Below are 21,113 nucleotides of genomic sequence, written 5' to 3'. Positions count from 1 at the left end.
TGCTTGTTGCTTTTGTATGTTAATAATAAGATCATAACTAGGGATGATCTGAATATTGTTGAAGAAACAAAAAGAAAATTGACTCAAACATTTGAAATGAAGGTCCTGGGATACTTGAAGTATTTTTTTGGCCTAAAGGTAGCTTATTGGAAAAGAGGTCTGTTTCTTTCACAACACAATTATGAATTATGTAGTTGAACTTGTGGCTAGATTATGTAATGATAAGAAGAGGGTAGAGACTTCTATGGAAGCGAATATTAAATTGAGACATGATAATTATAAGATCCAATGGTTTACAGGCAACTTGTTGGGAGCTTGATTATCTCACCATCCCAAGACTAGGTCTAACTTGTGCAGTTCATGTGATAAGACAGTTTATGAATGCACTAAATCAACATATCTTGCTAACCATTATCAGGTACATAAGGGATACAATTGACTACGGGATGTTCTTTACTTTATTCAATTCTAAAGAATTTGTTGCCTATTGTGATGCTGACTTTGGAGGATCTACTTGAGATCAACTGGATTTTGTGTCTCTTGGTAAGTCTATGATTTTGTGGAAAAACAAGAAGCAACAAAATGTAGCATCATCTATAGTTGAAGTTGAATATAGACCCAGCTTAAGATACAAGTGAAATAACATGGATAAGATGGCTACAGAAAGAGGTTGGAATCCCAATACATAATAGAACAAGATTGATTTGTGATAACATGAATGCAATTCACATTGCTAAAAATCCAAAATTTCATGAAAGGATAAAACATATTGAGATTGATTGTCATTTCACAGTTAGAGCATATGAAGAAGCACTGATATCTTTCGAGCATGAAGGACTGAAGACCAAGTTGCTAAAATATTTACAAAAAGCTGATCACCTTCCAAATTCAGAATCCTTTATTGACAAGCTTGGAATGATCTCTCTTAATCATGCCAAGTTTGAGGGGGAGTGTTGAAATACTCTATACGGGTCTCTCAGTCTTTATAAGTTGGTCAAAGGCCTTACACATCAGATTTTCTTATTAAATGTTTTAAAGAACCTGTTGTTGTAACTCATATAAGCAAGGGGCAGCATGGTAATTTACTGTATGAAGGAAGCTTAAACAAGGGTTTCATCCCATTGTTCAATAGTTTTGGGGGTTATTTGAGGAGCAGCCGAAGTTTTCAGCTGCAACTACACAACCATGCTGAAGACAACGAAATCTGTGGCTCAGGTCAGCCAATTTTCTGTAGTTGATGCTTTGGGTTTGCTGTCTGGGTGCCATTTGAACATAAATCAGTTAGCATGGATTTACCCCACATTATATCGGTTGTAGTTTGGGCCAAATCCTTGTACTTAGATTCTAAACTAGACCTGGCAACAACTCCTCCAAGTGACCAAATTCCCCCCCTAAATCATGTAGTAGACTTTTTGTCTTCAATGGATCTTGCATAATCAGCTTCAAAATATGCTACTAGATCAAGACGTGTGAGAAGCTAAACATGTTTTCTGGCCAACATTCATTTTCTGCTGGTGCTAAAACTGCGTGCTACTGTTGGAGGTTCAGTGTTGAGCTCTCTTGATGGTGGTTTTTCTGGACGTTATTTTTGGAGCATTATATATGAGGTAAAAGTTGTCAGCAATTTGTTGATGGTTTTTTTGGATGATAATGAGAAAAATAAGGTGTTGATGGTTTTTTTGGATGATAATGAGAAAAATAAGGTTGATATGAAATATGCGAAAATGCAAGAGTTAAGAATTTCCAACCTAAGAAATAATAATACGAAAAAGTAATGATAAAAATGCCAAAAAAAAAAGTACAATTATCCGATACCTAATAAGTTCTACCTACCATAGATAGACATGGTACACAAAACCTATGTAACACAGGTATTGCTTTGAAGGAGCAGTAACTGCGGCGTAGTGGTATGATACCCGTACGGGTACGGGTACGGCCTTGGGTACGTCCCGGGTGTGCCATTGACTGTATCGAGTACGGTCAACGTACCCGATGACGAATCCGTTTTCTTTCAGCCTCTGTCAAAGTTGACCGAATCCAAAAGCGTCCATCGGGTCATCGAACGTTTTAAAAATCAATTTTTTTCCCCTCTGTCTTGCACGATACCTCGCCCTCTTGCCTCTCGCCCCTCACCCTTCACCCTCTGCCCTCTCGCCCCTCACCCTTCACCCTCCGCCCTCTCGCCCCTCACCCTATGCCTTCTCTCTTGTCCTCTCGCCCTGTGCCCTCTCTCTTGTCCTCTCGCACTGTGCCCTCTCTCTCGCCCCCTTGCCCTGTGCCCTCTCTCTCGCCTTGTGCACAGCAGAAGAAGACGCCTCGGGTACGTCCAGAAAACCAGGTCCATTTCATTCCCACCGTAAGTATTTTCCTTAGTCTTTCCCCTTCTTTCCATCGATTCCCGAGCTTGCAGATCGCTTTTGTAAACGAGTGGAGAGATCAGGCCTCTACTTTTTCATCGTGGGGCTGCGTTTCGTCTGAAAATTCAAACTTGTTATTCTATTTTTATTGTATATTAAGACTAGGAATATGAAGATGTATTTGAGGTATTCACAATGTTTGTAAAAGTTTTTGTTTCCAATAGGTTACTAAGTCTAGCTAGAAAAGCAGCATTGTTCTTTTATCTGAACATCCTTTCCTGATGTTTCACTTTTGCACTTTTATGAGTTTAAGTTATATGATGCTGGTGCCTTTTTTCTTGTCAGGTGAGGTATCTGATAAAACGTCTTTATGTAGGTTGATGCAGGCAGTGATCTAATTATATGTGTTTGTAAAAGTTTTTGTTTCCAATAGGTTACTAAGTCTAGCTAGAAAAGCAGCATTGTTCTTTTATCTGAACATCCTTTCCTGATGTTTCACTTTTGCACTTTTATGAGTTTAAGTTATATGATGCTGGTGCCTTTTTTCTTGTCAGGTGAGGTATCTGATAAAACGTCTTTATGTAGGTTGATGCAGGCAGTGATCTAATTATATGTGTGTGTGTGTGTGTGAAAGGCTGTACCCTTGCACCCAAGTGTTTTGAAAATAGTCCGTACCCGTAGCCACACTGGTACTCGTACCCGTACCTATGTGACATAGCACAAAGCATCTTTTAATGCGACGTGCAATACAAAAAAGTTGGAGTTGGGAGCAATTCATTGAACAATGTTGTGAAATGAAAAGAAAGGCTTGTTCTTGAAGCAATTTCGAAGCAAACAAGAGTAGAAAGGAAGGAAAAAATGTGAGATCAAAATCACTGGAAGGCAAGATAAACCAACAAGGTGCAAGTGTTACACTTTATTATATTACATAAATTATAATGTAATATCTCAAGTATGTGGAAGAACTTGAGTATAGCCTTATATTGAATAATTTGATAAATAACCAAGGGCTTATAGCCTTGTTAAATACGAAAAAAGCTAGTTATAGTCTGGGTTAACTTGCTGTAATGAATATATGGGTCATTTGTAGAATGGGTTGTTATAGTTGGTATCAAAGTGAAGATAAGGAATTGGACCTATGTCCAAAGATGCGAGCATGCATATTCCCTAAGGGGGGTGGATTAACCCTTCAAGTATGTAGAGGGACTTTTCAATAGTTCTACTTTGGAAATTTTGTGAAACTTTCATGGGGCTTATGTACCAGCACGCAATGCTACTATTGGTATTAGATTTTTGTCTTTAGGTGATGAATTGGGATCTACAATACTGGGCATTCAGGTCAGTTTTGGCTTGGGTCCTTGGACATGTAAAAACACGAACAAGGAGAGAAAGAAAACGACGATCACGATGTAACGTGGAAAAACCCTCAACAAGAGGGAAAAAAACCACGGATGAGGAGGAGCCGGTGCCCACTAGCCGCCAGACTCTCTCTCTCTTCAGATTTCATTAACTTCAAAAGATTAGGGTTACAAGATATTAAGTATGCCCTAATTAGGACATACTGGATCGGGTCCAGATCTGGACCCGTACACTAATAACCTTCAACACTCCCCCTCAAGTTGGGCATACATATCAAACATGCCCAACTTGAATACATTTCTTTCAAACGAAGTCGAGGATAGAGCCTTCGTCAGAACGTCAGCAGTTTGGTCTTCAGACTTCATGTAAGGTAGGATTAACTCTCTAGCACAATGTTGTAAAAAGCGTATCGTAAGGCGTATCGGTCGGGCTTTAAGATACGCCGTATTGTAACGTATCGTAACCGTATCGTAATTTTTAAAAAAATAATAATAATAAATCAGAAAAAAATTAAAAAAAAATCAAGAAATTCATAAAAAATCAGAAAAAATTAAAAATAATAAATTCTTCATAGAAAACATGGTTTAGTCTTTTAGATAATGATAGACTTATTATTTTGCTAAATGCTATAAACTTACACGTTCACGGTTCATCATTCATACTTCATAGACATCAAAATTCATAACAATATCATTCTTTTTCATCTTTATCTTCATGGTTTAAAAAAAACCATTTCCTCTCAATGGGAATCAGCCACCCATGCACAAATCCATGGTTTAATAGATGATTTCACGGTGACAATCGATGATTTCACAATGGAAATCGATGATTTCACAATGGAAATCAATGATTTCCCTCTAAAACGGTACAATCTATAGATTAGAAATGAGGAAGGGGTGGGTTTTTATAAAAAAAACTCGAAAAAATGGGGTTCAAGTCTCCTTTTTAGAAATCAGCCTGTATCGTACGATACGGGCCGTATCGTACGATACGGGGGCCCGTATCGCACGTATCGTACGATACAGGTACGATACACCCCCATTTGCGATACAGGGGGTGTATCGTATCGTATTTTGCAAACGATACGATACGTATCGTACGATACGGCCCCGTATCGTACGATACGTACAACACTGCTCTAGCATCAATCCTTTCACGAATAAAGTGACGATCAATTTCAACATGCTTTGTTCTGTCGTGAAGTACAGGGTTGTTGGCTAGATTGATTGCAGACTTGTTATCGCAGTACATCTTCATAGGTCCTTCAATCTCAACTCCAATATCAGTCAGCAATATTTTCAACCATAGTAACTCTGACACTCCCATAGCAATGGCTCTATATTCTGCCTCTACACTAGATCGAGAGCATACATCCTGTCTCTTGCTCCTCTATACTACAAAATTTCCTCCCAGGTAGACACAGTACCCTGTAGTAGACCGTCTGGTATCAGCACAACCTGCCCAGTCTGCATCGGAATACCCCTCGATCTCTACAGTCTTTTGTTTTACATACAAGAGCCCCTTGCCAGGATTTCTCTTCAAGTAACATAATACTTTGTCCACAGCCTTCTGATGTACATCAGTAGGTGCATGCATGAATTGACTCAATACATTCACCGCGAAAGTGATATCAGGTCTAGTGAGGGTAAGATAAATCAACTTCCCAACCAAACGTTGATATCTTCCCTTACCTTCTTCATAGAGCAGTTCTCCATCTCTCAGGCTCAACTTGTGCCCGGTGTCAAGTGGGGTAGAAGCAGGTCTACACCCCAACTTACCAGTCTCTTCCAACAGATCTAATGTGTATTTCCTTTGGTTCAACACCAGACTAGTACTCGATCTAGCAATCTCAATACCAAGAAAATACCTCAGCTTTCCAAGATCCTTCAGATCAAATTCCGTAGCCAATAACCCTTTTAGCTTGATGGTCTCCTCCTCATTGTTACCTGTGACAATCATGTCATCCACATAGACAAGTAAAAGAGTGACCCTGCCCTCCTTTTTCTTCGCAAATAGCGTGTGATCTCCATTCCCTTGTTTGTACTCATGATGTTGCATAACTCGTCTCAATCGTTCAAACCATGCTCTAGGCGACTGCTTGAGGCCATATAAGGCCTTTTTCAGCTTACAGCATTTCTCTGGTTCTTCATATCCTGGAGGCATATGCATATATACTTCTTCTTCGAGGTCACCATTGAGGAAGGCATTCTTAACATCTAGTTGGTACATCTTCCACTCCTTCATCACAGCTAGGGATATAACAACTCTAACTGTCTTCATTTTTGCAATAGGAGCAAAGGTCTCCAAGTAATCAATTCCATATTTCTGGCTAAACCCCTTGGCCACAAGACGAGCTTTATATCTTTCAACACTTCCATCTGGTTTGTACTTGATGGTATACACCCATTTGGATATAACTAAGTGAGCTGCCTCAGGAATCTTCACAACTTCCCATGTCATGTTTCTTCTCAAGGCTTCCATTTCTTCTCAAGGCTTCCATTTCTTCTTTCATAGCATCAGCCCACTTGGAATCACTTTGAGCTTTAGCAACGGTCCTGGGAATCACAGCCAAAGAAAGAGAAGAAACAAAACACTCGTAATCTTTTCCAAGTTTGGAATAAGATACAAAATTACCAATAGGGTGTTGAGTACATGACCTGACACCCTTTCTTAGGGCAATGGGGAGATCTTCATTTTTCTTTTCAACCTCATCTTGAGTCTTCAAGGTAGGACTTGGTTCATCCAGGGAAGGAGTGGCATTGGGATTGGAAGTAGATCTCGCACCGCAAGTCACCTCCTCTATCCGAGCACCTCGTCTAGAGTAGACCTGTCCAAACAAACGATGGCCTTCCTTCTCTATTCCAGTGTCGCACCCTTCCTCCTTCTCAAGCACATCAACAACAGTGAGAGATTCTGCTTTCCTGTAGTCCAAAAAATCTGTAAACTGAAGCTTCTGACTCTGAGAATACTCTTCCCTAACCACAGACTTCTCCCCCTGAAGAAGATTCTCACCAAAGTAAGAGGCATGTTCCAAGAAGGTAACATCCCTCGTAACATAAACTCGACCAGTGAGCGGATCAATACATTTGTATCCTTTCTGAGTAGGGGAATACCCAACAAACACACCTTTGATAGACCTGGGATCAAGTTTCTTAATATTGGGACTGTGATTATGTATAAAACACACACAGCCAAAAACACGAGGAGGGAGTTGAATGGTTGACGACTGCCAGGAAGTAACGAATGGGGAGTCCGACCATTAAGAACACGACTGGGCATGCGATTGATGAGGTACGCACTAGTAAGAACCGCATCACCCCAATAATGTTTGGGAAGATTTCTCTGAAACAAAAGGGTCTTAGTGACATTAAGAAACTGGCGATTTTTCCTTTCAGCCACCCCATTTTGTGGGGGGGTATAACTACAAGACGTCTCATGAACAATCCCCCTTTTTCGAAAAAAATCCTCAACAGACTGACACATATACTCATGGGCATTATCGGACCAGAAGGTTTTAATATTTCCACCATATTGAGTATGCACAAGAAGAATGAAAGTCTCTATGATATGAGGAACCTCACTGCGATCTTTTAACAAGTACACAAAGGTAGCCCGAGAGAAATCATCAATAAAAGTGATAAAATATTGAAAACCTTGACGGGTATGAATTCCCGAAGGCCCCCACACATCCGAGTGAACCAAGGAAAAAGCTTCATTAACACAACTAGTAGAAATAGGGTACGAAGCCCTCACATGTTTGGCAAACTGACAAACATCACAAGAAATCAAAGACAAGTTCAAAGAAGAACACAAGTCGGGAAACAACTGTTTCAAAATCCCAAAAGGTAAATGCCCAAAACGTTCATGCCATTACAAGAAGGACTGAAGACAATCTTCTCTTCGTTTTTCTGTCTTGTTGATCGCTGTCATAAGAGCTGTAGCTACATGTATGGGGAGACGATATAGGCCATCAGACGCCAAACCAATCCCAATCCTCTTCCCTGTCACCAAGTCCTGCAAAACACAACGGTTGGCAGAAAAAATGAGTTCACAGTTCAGCTCTTTAGTAAGTTTACTAACTGACATGGGGTTTAAGGAAAACTGGGGGACATGTAAAGCTCCCCGCACGAAATTTGTCCAACAAGGACAGAGGTCCTTCGCCTACCACAACAGTAGAGGAACCATCTGCGAGAGAAACACGTTTCCTTCCCGACAGGTGGTGAGTGGCACCACTATCCACAATCCATTCCCCCACAGAAGTGTTACCTGTATCGCCAATTACTGCAAGGGCATGATTAGCCTTTGTCTCATCAGGTGTCTCGGCCTGGTTGATATCGATCCGACCCAAGTAGGCCTTCAGTTCATGAATCTGGTCAGTAGAAATGGAGACTCTATCTCCACTGGATTTGTGCACCTCAGACATAGGCGTCTTCCCAATAGAAGATCTTCCTTTGTTTCCCTTCTTCTCTGGATGAAGATCCCAACAATAATCCACGGAATGACCAGTCTTCTTGCAGTGAGTGCATCTGCGAAGAGATCTAGTCGGGCCGCCAGGACCACGACTCACAAGAGCGGATCTCTCATGATAGGGCACGAGATCCCTCTTCCCCTCATTTGTAACCAGCCTTCTCTGTTCTTCCGCTTCAACACAGGAGTACACATCTTCAATACTGGACACCTCTCTTGAATTCAGAATCTGGCTTCTAACACCTTCAAACTCATCATTTAAACCAGCTAAAAAGAGGAACACCCTGTTTTCCCATTCCTGAGCGACATGAAGTGCCTGATCTTGGGGACAATGCCAAGGAATATCAGAATGATAGTCAAGTTCTTCCCACTTGGCTTTCAAAGCCCCATAGTAATCTGCAACAGAAGAGTTCCCTTGTCGAAGGCCATAGACAATCTTCATTATTTGGTAAGTACGAATAGCTGTTTTCTTTTGGCCATACATTTGCTCTAGGACCACCCACATGTCTCTTGCAGTCTTCTTCCGAAGGATAAGGGGCTGAATATCGGCGGAGACGGAGTTGACAATCCAAGTTTTCACTTGATTGTCCTCAAGAAACCAAGTATGTCACACACCACTTGTTCTTGCTGGTTCAGGGTTGCTCCCATCGATATAGGCCATCCGACTGCGGCCAGCAATCCCCATAGTCATAGTAGGCGACCACGAGAAATAGTTCTCATTTGTAAGACGAAGAGTAATAACCTGCATGGGAACATTCTCAGGTCTGACAGCCCTAATTTCAGTTTGATTTGTGTTAACGGTCGACGAGGAAGAGGCTGCCATAATCACAGACCGGCGCTACAGAGAGACAGGAAGCAGCAGCACAACACAACACAAAAAGTAGCAGGTAGGCAGGGAGCAGGCGACAGAAACCAAGGAGATGGATGCTGGAAAACCGAGGAGATGGACACCTGAAAAAGATCGCCGGAACCAGGCGGAGGCAGAGGCAGAGGCAGAGCGGCGCTGGGCGGGTTGTCAGAACCAGGCGAAGGCAGAGGTAGAGCGGCGCTGGGCGGGTCGTCGCTGAGCGGAGGCTCCGGGCGCGTGCGACGGGCACAGGCTTCGTGCGTCGGGCGCAGGCGTCAGGTGCGACGGGCGAGGCGTCGGGCGATGAACAGTGCTGGGCGATGAACAGTGCCGGGCGATGACTCCTCCAACACAAACAAAATCAAATAACCAACTAGAAATGCCGGAACTTCACGGCTCTGATACCATGTAGAAACACGAACAAGGAGAGAAAGAAAACGACGATCACGATGTAACGTGGAAAAACCGTCAACAAGAGGGAAAAAAACCACGGATGAGGAGGAGCCGGTGCCCACTAGCCGCCAGACTCTCTCTCTCTTCAGATTTCATTAACTTCAAAAGATTAGGGTTACAAGATATTAAGTATGACCTAATTAGGACATACTGGATCGGGTCCAGATCTGGACCCGTACACTAATAACCTTCAACAGGGCATAATAAAAAAACTGAAAAAAAAAGTGAAACATGGGAGGAGTTAGGAACAAAAATGTTTAGAAGCATGAGGAAAGCAAGTCAGGGAGCAGAAGGAATCAGTCATAAGACAAGAGAAGTGTACTTATGAAAGGCAAGCCTCCTAACCTCCTTATATTATTTTGGAGTTTTCTGCTTCCACACTTCTAGAAAAAAGATGATGTCCCTGCACTACATAAGAGTTTCTGATAACTAAAAATTTGAACTACTGTAAAAGAACTAAGTTCAGTAAGGGAGAAAATGGCCAACATTAAGTTGTTTTACTGCGCTGGTTACTTTACTAACTTTATCATGTTTTCTCATCTACTTCCTGTAACAAATGGTCATTTTTTCTTTTGATTTATGGTGCTTGTATATGTGATAAAGAAGATGCTTTTACAATAATGTGAAACTGTGTGCAATCTCTTGCAGGATACGTCATATTACTGCAGAAGTAGGAGCTGCTGTTGTACAAGCTGCTGTAGCAGAAGAATTGGCTCAAGGCTACAGAGACATGGATCCAAACGAGCTTAAGCAGATGACACGGGTATTATGAACTCAAGATATCAACTTGAACAAAGAAATACATTACCTTTTTTTTTCTTTTTTCTTTTAAATGAAAAACAATAACATCAAAAATTATTCTTTCTTACCCTGCGTTTATCTAAAGGTACTGAAAAAAATTCAAGAACTTTTCCTTAGGACTTGGACACTCACCAAAAGACAGTATAGGTGATGTCAAGATGAAGATAATAGACCTTCTTTTCCATTGGCATGTATGAGGTGTCAGTTCTGAAGGCAATAAGAACTAAACTAAATAACAAAATTATTAATTAACTAAACAAAAACTAAAAATTGATCATGCTATTAGTTGATTCTAAAAACTCCATCAATGCTCCATGAGAAAGCAACAAATTTTAACAAGCCATTCCAATAGAATAGGGTTTTAGATTTTTTATATGTATTTTTATCTTTGTTCTGTTTGTTCGTCCTTATTCCTGTATTGTATTTTTATTTTGAGACAGGTTTTTTGTCTCTTACTATCTCGCCTACTTTTCTCTCTCCCCCTTCTTTTTCGGTTTTCTTTTCCTGACCATCATGTCCTCCATAAGATTGGTGAATCCTAAAGAAGGAAAGGGCTTGAAAATCCAGTTGGGTATGGATTTACTCAAGCTTGATAGGCCATTGATGTATTCCCCTTAATGACTGGCCATTTTTTATATAGACCTCAAGATTGTAGGTGTACATCAAGGAGTTTCCTGAACCATTGAGCTTGAATCGAACAGAAGAAGTAGCTTCAAGTTCGTCTTCGTAGTGTTCTGGGTGATGCTATTCTTGCTGAGGTATTTCAATAAGTTCGTAATAACACTAAAGGAACACACTAGGTTATACAACAGCTGAATTGATAGTTTGATTTTGTTAATATGCAGACTTTTTTAATACCCCAATGGTAAAGAAAGTATCTTCATAGTGCATTTGGTGTATATGTAACTGTATGCATGTGCAAGCACATTTTCTTGCATACAGTATTTGTTCTTAGGTTGTTGTAGTTATTGATTTCTTTGTAAGTAGCAGTTTGTTTTCTACTTTTTATGGTTGCACCTGTTTATTTACTTTTCAGGAGGAGACAGAAAACTTTGTTGCCAGCAACATGTGGTATCCTGTCTACAATCCTTTAGTTCATGAGAAATGAACAGCTTTTTCTCTAGCAATCATATATTTATGCTTTATGTCTCTCTCGCACTGGTGACCCAGTACAGAAGATCAGCTAATGCTCTTCATTATTGATGATGATGCTGAGCGAAGAATGGGACGATCATTGGCATTTATAAGCTCAATATTTTGCCCCTCTCAGTTGGTCATCAGGTGTCTCAAATTAAATTGGCTCATTTTCGGACACTAAGTGCAGTAAATTGAACGAAATTGATATATCTATGAGTTGTTTCAAACTGCATTTGTTTTGCAAATTTGGATGGCTGCAAATTTGTGTTTTGCCTGTTTCACATGGTACAACTATTTCGTTTGATATTTTTGTCTTTAGCTAGAATGCATGTGTGCACATGTATATGTGTATTCCTGGATCTGGTTTGACTTCCGATTGAACAAGAACTGTTTAGTTTGCTTTCAGTTAAAGGGTTGTCTTCTTTATTTCCTGTGTTTCTAAACTTGTGCTTTCTCTGACCATATTAGGTCCACTAGCTTCTAATAAATTGGCATTGGTTATTGTTTTCAATGGCAGTTCTCTTGATTTCAGTATGAATCCAATTTCAGTCTAAAGAACTGTTGTTTGCAGCCATAAATCTGGATAACAATAAAAGTTTATGTAAAGGAAGCTACTGTTATCTTGCATCCTCATCTTCCGAAATGCTATGAAATGTGAATTGCTCGAAAATCTCTTAGATTCATCTGTGAGTTATAGGCAATTGCCATTCTGAAAGGTGAGGATGCAAGATAATAGTAGCTTCCTTTACATAAACTTTTGTTTCTGTCCAGATTTATGGATCCAAAAACAGCTTAGGTTGCATTAGGTTGAGACGGATCAGATTCATAATGGAGACAGACAGGAATAAAGCTAACCGCCATCCAAAACCAGTGCCACTTTATACATTAGAAACATAAGGGAAGTAAACAAGGCAACCCTTTAATCCATCCTTATCTGAAGTGATCCAAATCACTGTTCTTATAAAAACTGTTCTTTCAACAAATTGCACAAATACATTAGAAAATTTAAAAAATGTTAATTTGATGGTGTGGAAGTACTAAGGGCATCCCTGTGGTCAGTTGGTTACTATAGTCTCATTATAAACAGAAAATGTCAGGGGATAAACATCTCAACTGCCTATGAGGGATGAAATTAAAAAAAAAAAAGAAAATCAAGCTTAAATTATGTAATAGACCACGGGGGCTCGAGGATAGATGGTTGGGTTTGCGTAAGGGGTTTAACGTGCAGTGCTTTTTCCGTAATTGGATCCGTTGCCAGTTTACTCGGTGGACGAGTCCACTGTGCAGTGCTTTTTCCGTAATTGGATCCGTTGCCAGTCTACTCGCTGGACGAGTCCACTTGAGGGACGGAAACATAATAAAGTTCTAAATCCAAAGTGGTACCACTGGTGTTGCAGTATTCTGCGGGACCATAAAACATGTGATTGCATGTCCAAAAAGTTATATTCCCATATTGCCCAAGAAGAAAGGAATAGATCAAATCTAGATAACCGATTTTTTACTTGGATGCCCTACAACAAATTACAAGGTGTTTCTCATGTCTTCACCCAAATGCCTTGAACAAATGGAAACACATTTCTCACTCTTCCTAAGAGTCTAGTACCCATTATAAGATATTTATTCCATTTGTGGTGCAAATGATCGATTGTTTTACCTTAGTGGAGAAATTGATTGATAGCATTGAAGAGTCAACTTCCTTGGTGAAGAGTAAGATGTTAATTCAAGAACACACATTTCCCTCGTCATGGAGTGAATAACTAATATGTTACTCTTTGGTGGATAAATTAGTTGCCTTGGAGAGTCGACGTGCAATGGTGAAGAGGACGTGGAGTTTAAGAAGATAGACTTGTTCATCAAATCCGAAAACCGATGAAGTAGGAAAGCTAGTACCACGGGAAGTTACATGATGAAATAAACGAAAGCACGCAAGTGTCATTACCATGGTTAGTACCTGTCGTTTTCGCTGTGTTCGTTTAAAAGTTGTGAGCACCTTATAATGCCATATTGTCATGTTCTAGGTTGAAAAAATTACTTTTATCGTCGTGATTTGCTTTAACCAGTTCAGATCATTGTTCTTGTACAAATTTCGCTAGATTCATGTGGCCTTTCAGCCACCCAGATCAATGATGTTCTCACATGTTCATGTATGCATGTGAATATGAATTCTAATATGTGAAGGTTGGGTTCATTGTGAGGCGAGTTCCAGGGGGTGCATTGGAGACAGGTTCATGGCATCGGATTGCCAAGGGATCTTACAATGAGAGTTTTGACTAATGCAACACTAGTTCTGGGAGGTGCATCAAAGGTGCGAGTTTGGTGCAATCACATGTTCCTGCATGGACGTGAGTGCATCGTACAAGTTCCTACTTTTGTGTATTTCAAAGGTTGTTCAAAACAGATAGTGCGAGTTTGGTGTACTCACGTGTTCCTTTATACACATGACTATGAGTTCTATTGTGCTGAAGTACGAGTTCAAAGGGGCTATGTTCATGTCTTCCTATATGCATGTAAGCTCGAGTTTAATGTGTATCATGTGAGTTCTTTTCACAGGGGTGTTCCAAAGGATACACTAAAGCACGAGGTCTGTCCACCATGTGCGGGTGCTCAAGTGTTCATGTGCAATAGTGTGAGGTCCATGCATCGGGTCAAGTGTTCCTGTGTTTGTGTCCCAAATATTGAAGCCCACTGGATGTAGGTGTTCATTGAAGCCCATAAGCACAAGTTCTGCACTTTGTATACAGGTGTTCTGGTTTTTGTGCACCAAAGTGCTAAGCTCCTTGCACTAGGTCCGGTGTGCATGCATGAGAGTGCAAGGTCTACACATTGTGCAGGTGCCTATGTGTTTAATGTTTGTAGGCTTACGGTTTGGTGAAACATTGTTATCTAGAAAGCCCTAAGAATTTATTGTTATTAAGGCAAGAGTTTGAAAACCTTGAAAGATTTTAGTTTTTTTGAAAAGTGCTTTACTTCTGTATATTCTTTAAAGAATTTGCTTTTGAAATTCATGGCCTTTATTAGTGTTTGATTATCATGCTCAAGAAAAGAAAAAAAATAAAGATGCCCTAGCTTCAGGGTGACATCGGACATGTTGGTAACATGAGATCAAATATGCCCAATAGGCCCTTTTTTATTTATGTAGCTTGAAAGCAACCAACACACGTCTCAACAAACATGTACGCTGGCTTCTAGATATGTAGTGGTAATACCACATCTGTTCCATGCACTAACTCTGTAGGAATTTCATTGGTTGGTGTTGCAATGGTTGTTTTGTAAGCTTAAAGTGCATCATGGATCTTCTTATGCCAACCATGACCAGTCAAGACTGTTCTTTCCTAGATTTTTATTAGAATATTTTTCGTGAGTTCAGCTGGACTGTTTCCATGTAGATAGTATGGCGTAGACGAATTATGTTGGATCCGGAATTTAGCGAAAACGTTGGGCATCCTCTCATTCTTAAAATGAGTGTCATAATCTAATACAATGTCACATGGAACTATGAATCCACGTAAGACGTTCTTGTGGAGAAAGGATACCACATGTTTGCCCTCCATTATTCTAGAGTGACGGCCGCTACCCAATTCAGTGAAGTATTTTGTGGCTGCCAAGAAGTATTTATGTCCATTAGATGCAAAAAAGATTGATGGGCCACACCACATCAAATGCTGTTTACATGTAAAATTTTCATCTTACATGCAGACCGTTATAAGTTGGACTTGTTACTTGTACTCACTTTCGTTGTTCATGTGTGAGACTCTAGGCCACGGGACCTGACATATAGGCATAAGATTGACCATTCTCGGTGCCTTTACTGAAGATAATCAAACTAAGGACTAAACTAAAATGTTTCAATTCTTATGTTTAAATGTCATCTAGATCTTAAGAAGATAAACACGCCTTAATTTTTTGAAATAATGCAAGTTTTAAAATCCAAGTAGATATCAGAAATTGACTAATGAAAAAGAAGAAACTAATCTAATGTTTGCTTATGTTCGGGTCATCACAAAACAACCAATGTATTAAGTCTAGTACAATGCATGCAAAATTAGGTCGTATAGACTCAGAGTTCGGACAAGTCTAGGGACTTAGGTGCAGGACGTGGACCTATCAAGGGTAATTGGATATAAACCCAAGAATTTAGGGATCGAAAGACTTCATGTAATCTTGTTTTAAGCTTGCAATGAATGCTACCAAAGAAATCAAAATCCAAGCCCATAATCCATAATACAATGTCCCATATTCAAAATCCAAGCCCATAATCCATAATTTGATATCTGAGATCTAAAATCCAATGCTTGTGATCCAAAATCCAATGTTTGAGATCCAAAATTCAATTATTGATATCCAAATCCAATCTAGTTAGATTCAGATTCATTGTGACCATGCTACGTTTCATAATCGCAATCAGTTCAAGTCTGTTCCCTTTGGATCAACATCCGGTATTTAAATAACTAAGGCTAGGCTAGTCAAAGTAGACTAGGTCTGACGGTTGAAAGAACCAACTAAATAAAAACGTTGAATTAAAGGAAGAGAAAGAGACCACACTCATAGGGCGCACCCCTGACCCCAGCAGCCTACCCAAAAGACATAAATTTAAATCTATGCTAGGAAAATAAATAAATTAAACTACTTTATTACCAAAGCAAATAAAGAAAACCTAGTAGCTAAACAAGAAAAAAACTAAATTAAATATGCTAAAAGCAAAAAGGAAAACTAAAACATGTAGAAAGTAAGAGAAAAGTAGAAAAAGCACTAAATTGAGGACTACCCAAGTTTGCTCCAATTGGCCTTTGCATTAAACCTGGTTCGGTCTAGGTTGAGTGCTAATGTAGCTTGAACCAAGACTTATAAGACTTATGCCAAGACTATATAAAATGTTTAATTTCAAATGAGTCATGCCAATCCAAGTACTACTTTAGAATTTTCACCAAACTTTTGTACTTTATGGCAGCTCTTGAATTGGAGAGAGAGAGGGGGCATGAACCCCTTTCATAGTAGAGGGACGGTTTGATCCTCTTGGGAGGATCGATATGGGACTAAACCTTTGGCCCCTCCTCCCTTCTCAAAAGAACAAAACCATAGTTTAAAATGATGTTTTGGACTGAAAATTCACTCGCTGTGATCTCAAACTTAATCTGAATTCAATGTCTTGAAAAGCAATGCGTACATGGATGAATGCCGATCCGTTTAGGATAACAAATTTGGATTGACATTAAGCATAGAGAAGGAACGATGCATGAATAGAGAGTGGAGAAATTACACATTAAAAGCATAATTTAAAATAGATATTGAATAGAAAAAATATTCATTTCGACCACATACAGATACTGATTTTGATTTTGTCTCCACTAAAATGCCCAACAAAGAATTTCTTATGATTTATGTCCTTTCATAAGAATTAACATTAAGCACAGAGTGAGAATTGAAGATGCATTATTGAAATATAATATGCATTAAGATCACATGCGGATCCTAGATCTGGGTTTGATAAGACCTAGATCTAGGTCCAAAACTGAAGAATATTCTAGAAGATGGATCATAATCTGATACTAAAATGTAAAATTAAAAAAATGGATCTGAATCTATGAAAATATATTACAAATATGAAATTTAAATATGAGATACATATAGGAAAATGAGACTTGGATATGACACGTAGACCTAAACTTGATATCAGAAAATGGTGTGAACCTCAACATGGCTAGAAGTAGGATACAATATCCATAATAACAAGAACTTTCCATGAACTAACATGTTAAGTTAAGATTTACAAGACTAGACACCTTAGGTTTAGACTAGAGTTAGAACACATTACAAAACCTTTAAAACACAAGAGAATTCACAACTAGACACTGGAAATCATATATTAAGAACTGAAACATGAAAATTTGGCTAAGTTTGAAAAGTAGGCAAGAATGGGGTAAAAAGATATGATGTTGAAAACCTAGAGCAGAAACATGAATAACATAGAAAATAATAGAAATGGAATTGCTTTAATGACTCTCTAACTACATTTGAAACCACAAACAGGATACCAAATCAGCTCAGTTTATCTGAAAATTTGATCTACAGATTCTTTGCATAACAAGAATCAACAAGAGTTTGCAAAATCCAAAAGCATGTATGAGTCAAAAGATTATGATTTGATGAAGTAAAAGCAAACATCTCATATGTACATAAATTAAAGGAAAATGAGTCAAATGACTAACTTTACAACAAGGTTCGATTGGATTAGAAACATATTTTTGGGCTGAAAATTTGGGGACAAAATATTAGCATGATAGAAAATCAACAAGAGTTTAAACTTAAAAAAAAAAGTAAACAGAGCAAAAGAAATGACATCATGAAGTTGATGAAAAATACAATTCTGTTGAATTCTATAGAAAAGTTGTAGAAAAACAATATTAAGTAAATCATCTAATTAGCTGGTCAAATCAACTTAGAATTGGCTTAACTTTGGTGGGGAGTAACTAGACATATAGATATAGCGTGTGCCTTTTACATAATGCAAATTGGAGTTCCCAAAAAAATGTAATGAAGCTCACAAGTTAGACATATTTCACAAAGAAAATAGGTTTTGGGAAAATGACCAAAGTAGGACCAAACAGATGTAAAGTTTGATGAATTGAAAACCATGAACTAGACATGTAGGAAGAAAATATGGTTTTCATGGATCATTAATACGATCTCTGGTTAGAGAGATATAACTTTTTAAAGTCACGCAAAAATTCTGAATTTTGCATGAACTAAAAAAGTTATGTTTGTATGACTAGAAAACACATAAACATCCCAAATGTAATGACCTAAAATTTGAAAATCAATATTTAGCTGCACCTAAATCAAACATGAAGGAAAAATAAAGAAATCACACAAATACACACATTGAGAAAAAAATGAAAGAAATAAAAAACAACGACTCGCGAAACCTCTATAGAATGCTTCAATGCAATTCATACATGAATTAGAATTAAAAAAATGAAATCGTAAACTTAAAATAAAAGAAGCTATAGGACGAAAAAGAAATAGGGAAATAAGAAGATCAGAAGGCAGAGAAAAAAAAAGACAAGAGAGAGTCGATAAAATGGGAATATATAACAAAAGTTGGGGACAAGAAGTCCCCTAGATACAAAAACAAACCGCAAAAACAGAAGTAAAAGACGAAATATACAATACAAAGCATAGTGAAATAAGAAAGGTGTGAATAGAGAGGAAAGGCGGAGCGAAATAGTTACTCAGCCGCAGACGGACAACGGCGCCTCAACCGAATGGCAAACTGAACATCCCACTGCACAAGACGAGCCACCGAATCTGGCGAAGAGAAGATGTCCCTGAAAACCTTGTTGTTGCGCTTCTCCCAAATGCGCCACCAAGTTGAAATGAGCCACAACCTCCAAACATGACCCCAGGAAGCAGACATGTGAGGGGAATGACAAAACAGGAAAAAAAGACGAATGGATGGTGGGTCTGGAAGGCTACTAACAAGTGAAGGCCAAGTAGAAGCAAGAACAGTAGAAAAGAACGGGCAAGAAGTAAAAAGGTGGATCCGAGACTCAGCCGCGGCAAGACACAGGAGACACTGGTTAGCTAAACTGATTCCAAGGCACTGTAAGTGGTCAAAATTATTGATGTGGCCAGTAAGTAAGAAGCCAGGCAAAAGCAATGGCACGAGGAGATGGGTCATGGGACCAAAGGGAACGGGGTGGGAGCGACACAACAGAAGGACCAAAGGAGGCGAGGTAGTAAGAAGAAAAAGTGAACTCACGGGTAGGTGAAAGAGGCTAGGAAGGGGACGTGAACGAAGAAAGGTCAGTAAGGCGGAAGAAAAGAGGAAGGGCAGAAAGCATGTCACACCAAAAGTGAAAGGGGGAGGTGTGAGAGATAAAACTATTCCAAACACTAGGAGAAGGCAGGTCGAATTTAGAGCAGATGAATAAGGTGATGGGAGAATGCTCATTTGCCAGGCGCCACCACCAAGAACACAGAGAAGACTCACAAGCCCGACTAAGGTTGGTAATCCCAGCACCCCCAAGAGGACGCAAAAAGACAACCATATCCCAATGCGCAAGGCGATCCGAAGGTCGAGCACCATCCTAGATAAACTTACGAATAATCTTATCAAACCTACTCAGAACAGCCCCAGGAGGCCGAAAGACAGCCAGAGCATGGAGGAGAACAGACGCAAGACAGTGCTTAGCAAGAGTAATATGGCCAGGGAGAGAAAGCAGCTTTTCCTGCCAAAACTGAAGACGACTAACAAGCTTTTGCTCCATTCCACTCCAAAAGGAGGGTGTAAACGTAATCTGGTGTCCCAAGTAATCCATGGGCAGGCCAGCTGCCTTACACCCAAAGCATGCTTCAGTGAGAAGCACCGTAGCCGGATCCGCGTGAATGAGGTAAAAGTGACATTTAGTGGAATTTATAAAAAGACCTAAAATGAGCTCAAAAATCCGAAGGATGAGCCAAGTTCTCACAATCTGTTGGCGGAAAACATTGCCAAACAGGAGAAAGTCCTCAGCATACTGAAGGGTGAAGATGGTTTGAAGGTGAGAGAGTGAATGTGGTGTGAGGAAGCCAATGACCGTTGCGTGATGAAATAAAGCAGAAAAGCTCTCAGCAACCAAGTTGAAAAGCAAGAGCGATAATGGACAACCCTGTCGGAGGCCACGCCTGATACTGAAGAAATCGCCACACTTCATTGAAGGAGACCGCAAGCTGGGCCCCAGTGACCAACAGAAGGATCCACTGTCTAAACAACGAACCAAAAGCAAGATGGGTGAAGAGGTTAGAAAGGAACTCCCAACTAACCGAGTTAAAGGCCTTAGAGATGTCCTATTTAAGGATGAAGGAAGGAAGCCGCAGACTGTAGAGGGAGTGAACAACCTCATTGGCCAGGACAACAACGTCTTGCAAATGCCGACACTTGATGAAAGCAACCTGGAAGGGGTTAATAATAGAAGGCATGACTGGCGCAAGCTGCAAAGAGAGAAACTTAGCAATATCTTGTAAGGCGTGCCTAAAATGGAGATCGGACGAAAGTGGGTGACGTCCCTAGGGATAGGGCGCTTAAGCACTAAAACGCAGGTAGCTTGGATAAATTCCTTAAGGAATATGGAACTGGAGGCAACTCATCACAAAACACAAACACATCAGCGCTACAAGCCTCCCAAAAGGTACTAAAAAATTCGATAGGGAAACCATCAATGCCGGGCGCCTTACCAGAGCCAAGGGCCTAAACAGCCTTTTTGTTCTTTTTGGTGCAGGAAGGGCCGCTCAAGAGAGATCGCACACGAGACAGAGAGGGAGGAGAGGTGGAAATCCAGCAACGGGGCACGGAAGCAAAGAGGCTTAGAGTAGAAATCACTAAAATGAGTGGTCAAAGCTGGAAGAATGTCATCACCATGAAAAACCATGTGTCCGATAACCATGGACTGGAGCAACATCTGACGGCGCCTTTGAGAGGTGGCCAAGTGGAAGAATCTAGAATTCTGGTCTCCGTATGCAAGCCAATCCAGCCTAAAACGCTGCTGCTAGTGAATGAACTCTCTAATCCGCCACTCTTGGGCAAGACACTGGAGACGAGATGATTGGTTCGCAGAAATATAGTCAGAAGACTGAAGGAACAGGATCTCCTCATCCCAAATGGACACCTCGAAAATTTGCCGCTCCAGAAAATACGTTTTCAGGTGAAGACCGCC

At 39.9% G+C, this 21,113-nt stretch overlaps 1 protein-coding gene across 1 annotated transcript in view; it reads left to right on the top strand.

Annotated features, from left to right (window-relative positions):
* Window positions 1–11,847, top strand: part of LOC116265575 (NAD-dependent malic enzyme 59 kDa isoform, mitochondrial) — a 78,341-nt gene extending 66,494 nt beyond the window's left edge. Inside the window, exons 18-19 of the mRNA XM_031646273.2 lie at window positions 10,132–10,246; window positions 11,321–11,847. Coding sequence (XP_031502133.1) covers window positions 10,132–10,246; window positions 11,321–11,392 — 187 coding nt within the window. The 3' untranslated portion in view covers window positions 11,393–11,847. The remainder of the gene's footprint in view (window positions 1–10,131; window positions 10,247–11,320) is intronic.
* Window positions 11,848–21,113: the final 9,266 nt, after the last annotated feature.

The sequence above is a fragment of the Nymphaea colorata genome, chromosome 12, assembly GCF_008831285.2.
Source record: "Nymphaea colorata isolate Beijing-Zhang1983 chromosome 12, ASM883128v2, whole genome shotgun sequence".
In the NCBI taxonomy this organism is placed as follows: domain Eukaryota; kingdom Viridiplantae; phylum Streptophyta; class Magnoliopsida; order Nymphaeales; family Nymphaeaceae; genus Nymphaea; species Nymphaea colorata.
The sequence above is the reverse complement of the archived record's forward strand: the minus strand, read 5'-3'. Positions and strand labels throughout refer to the sequence as shown.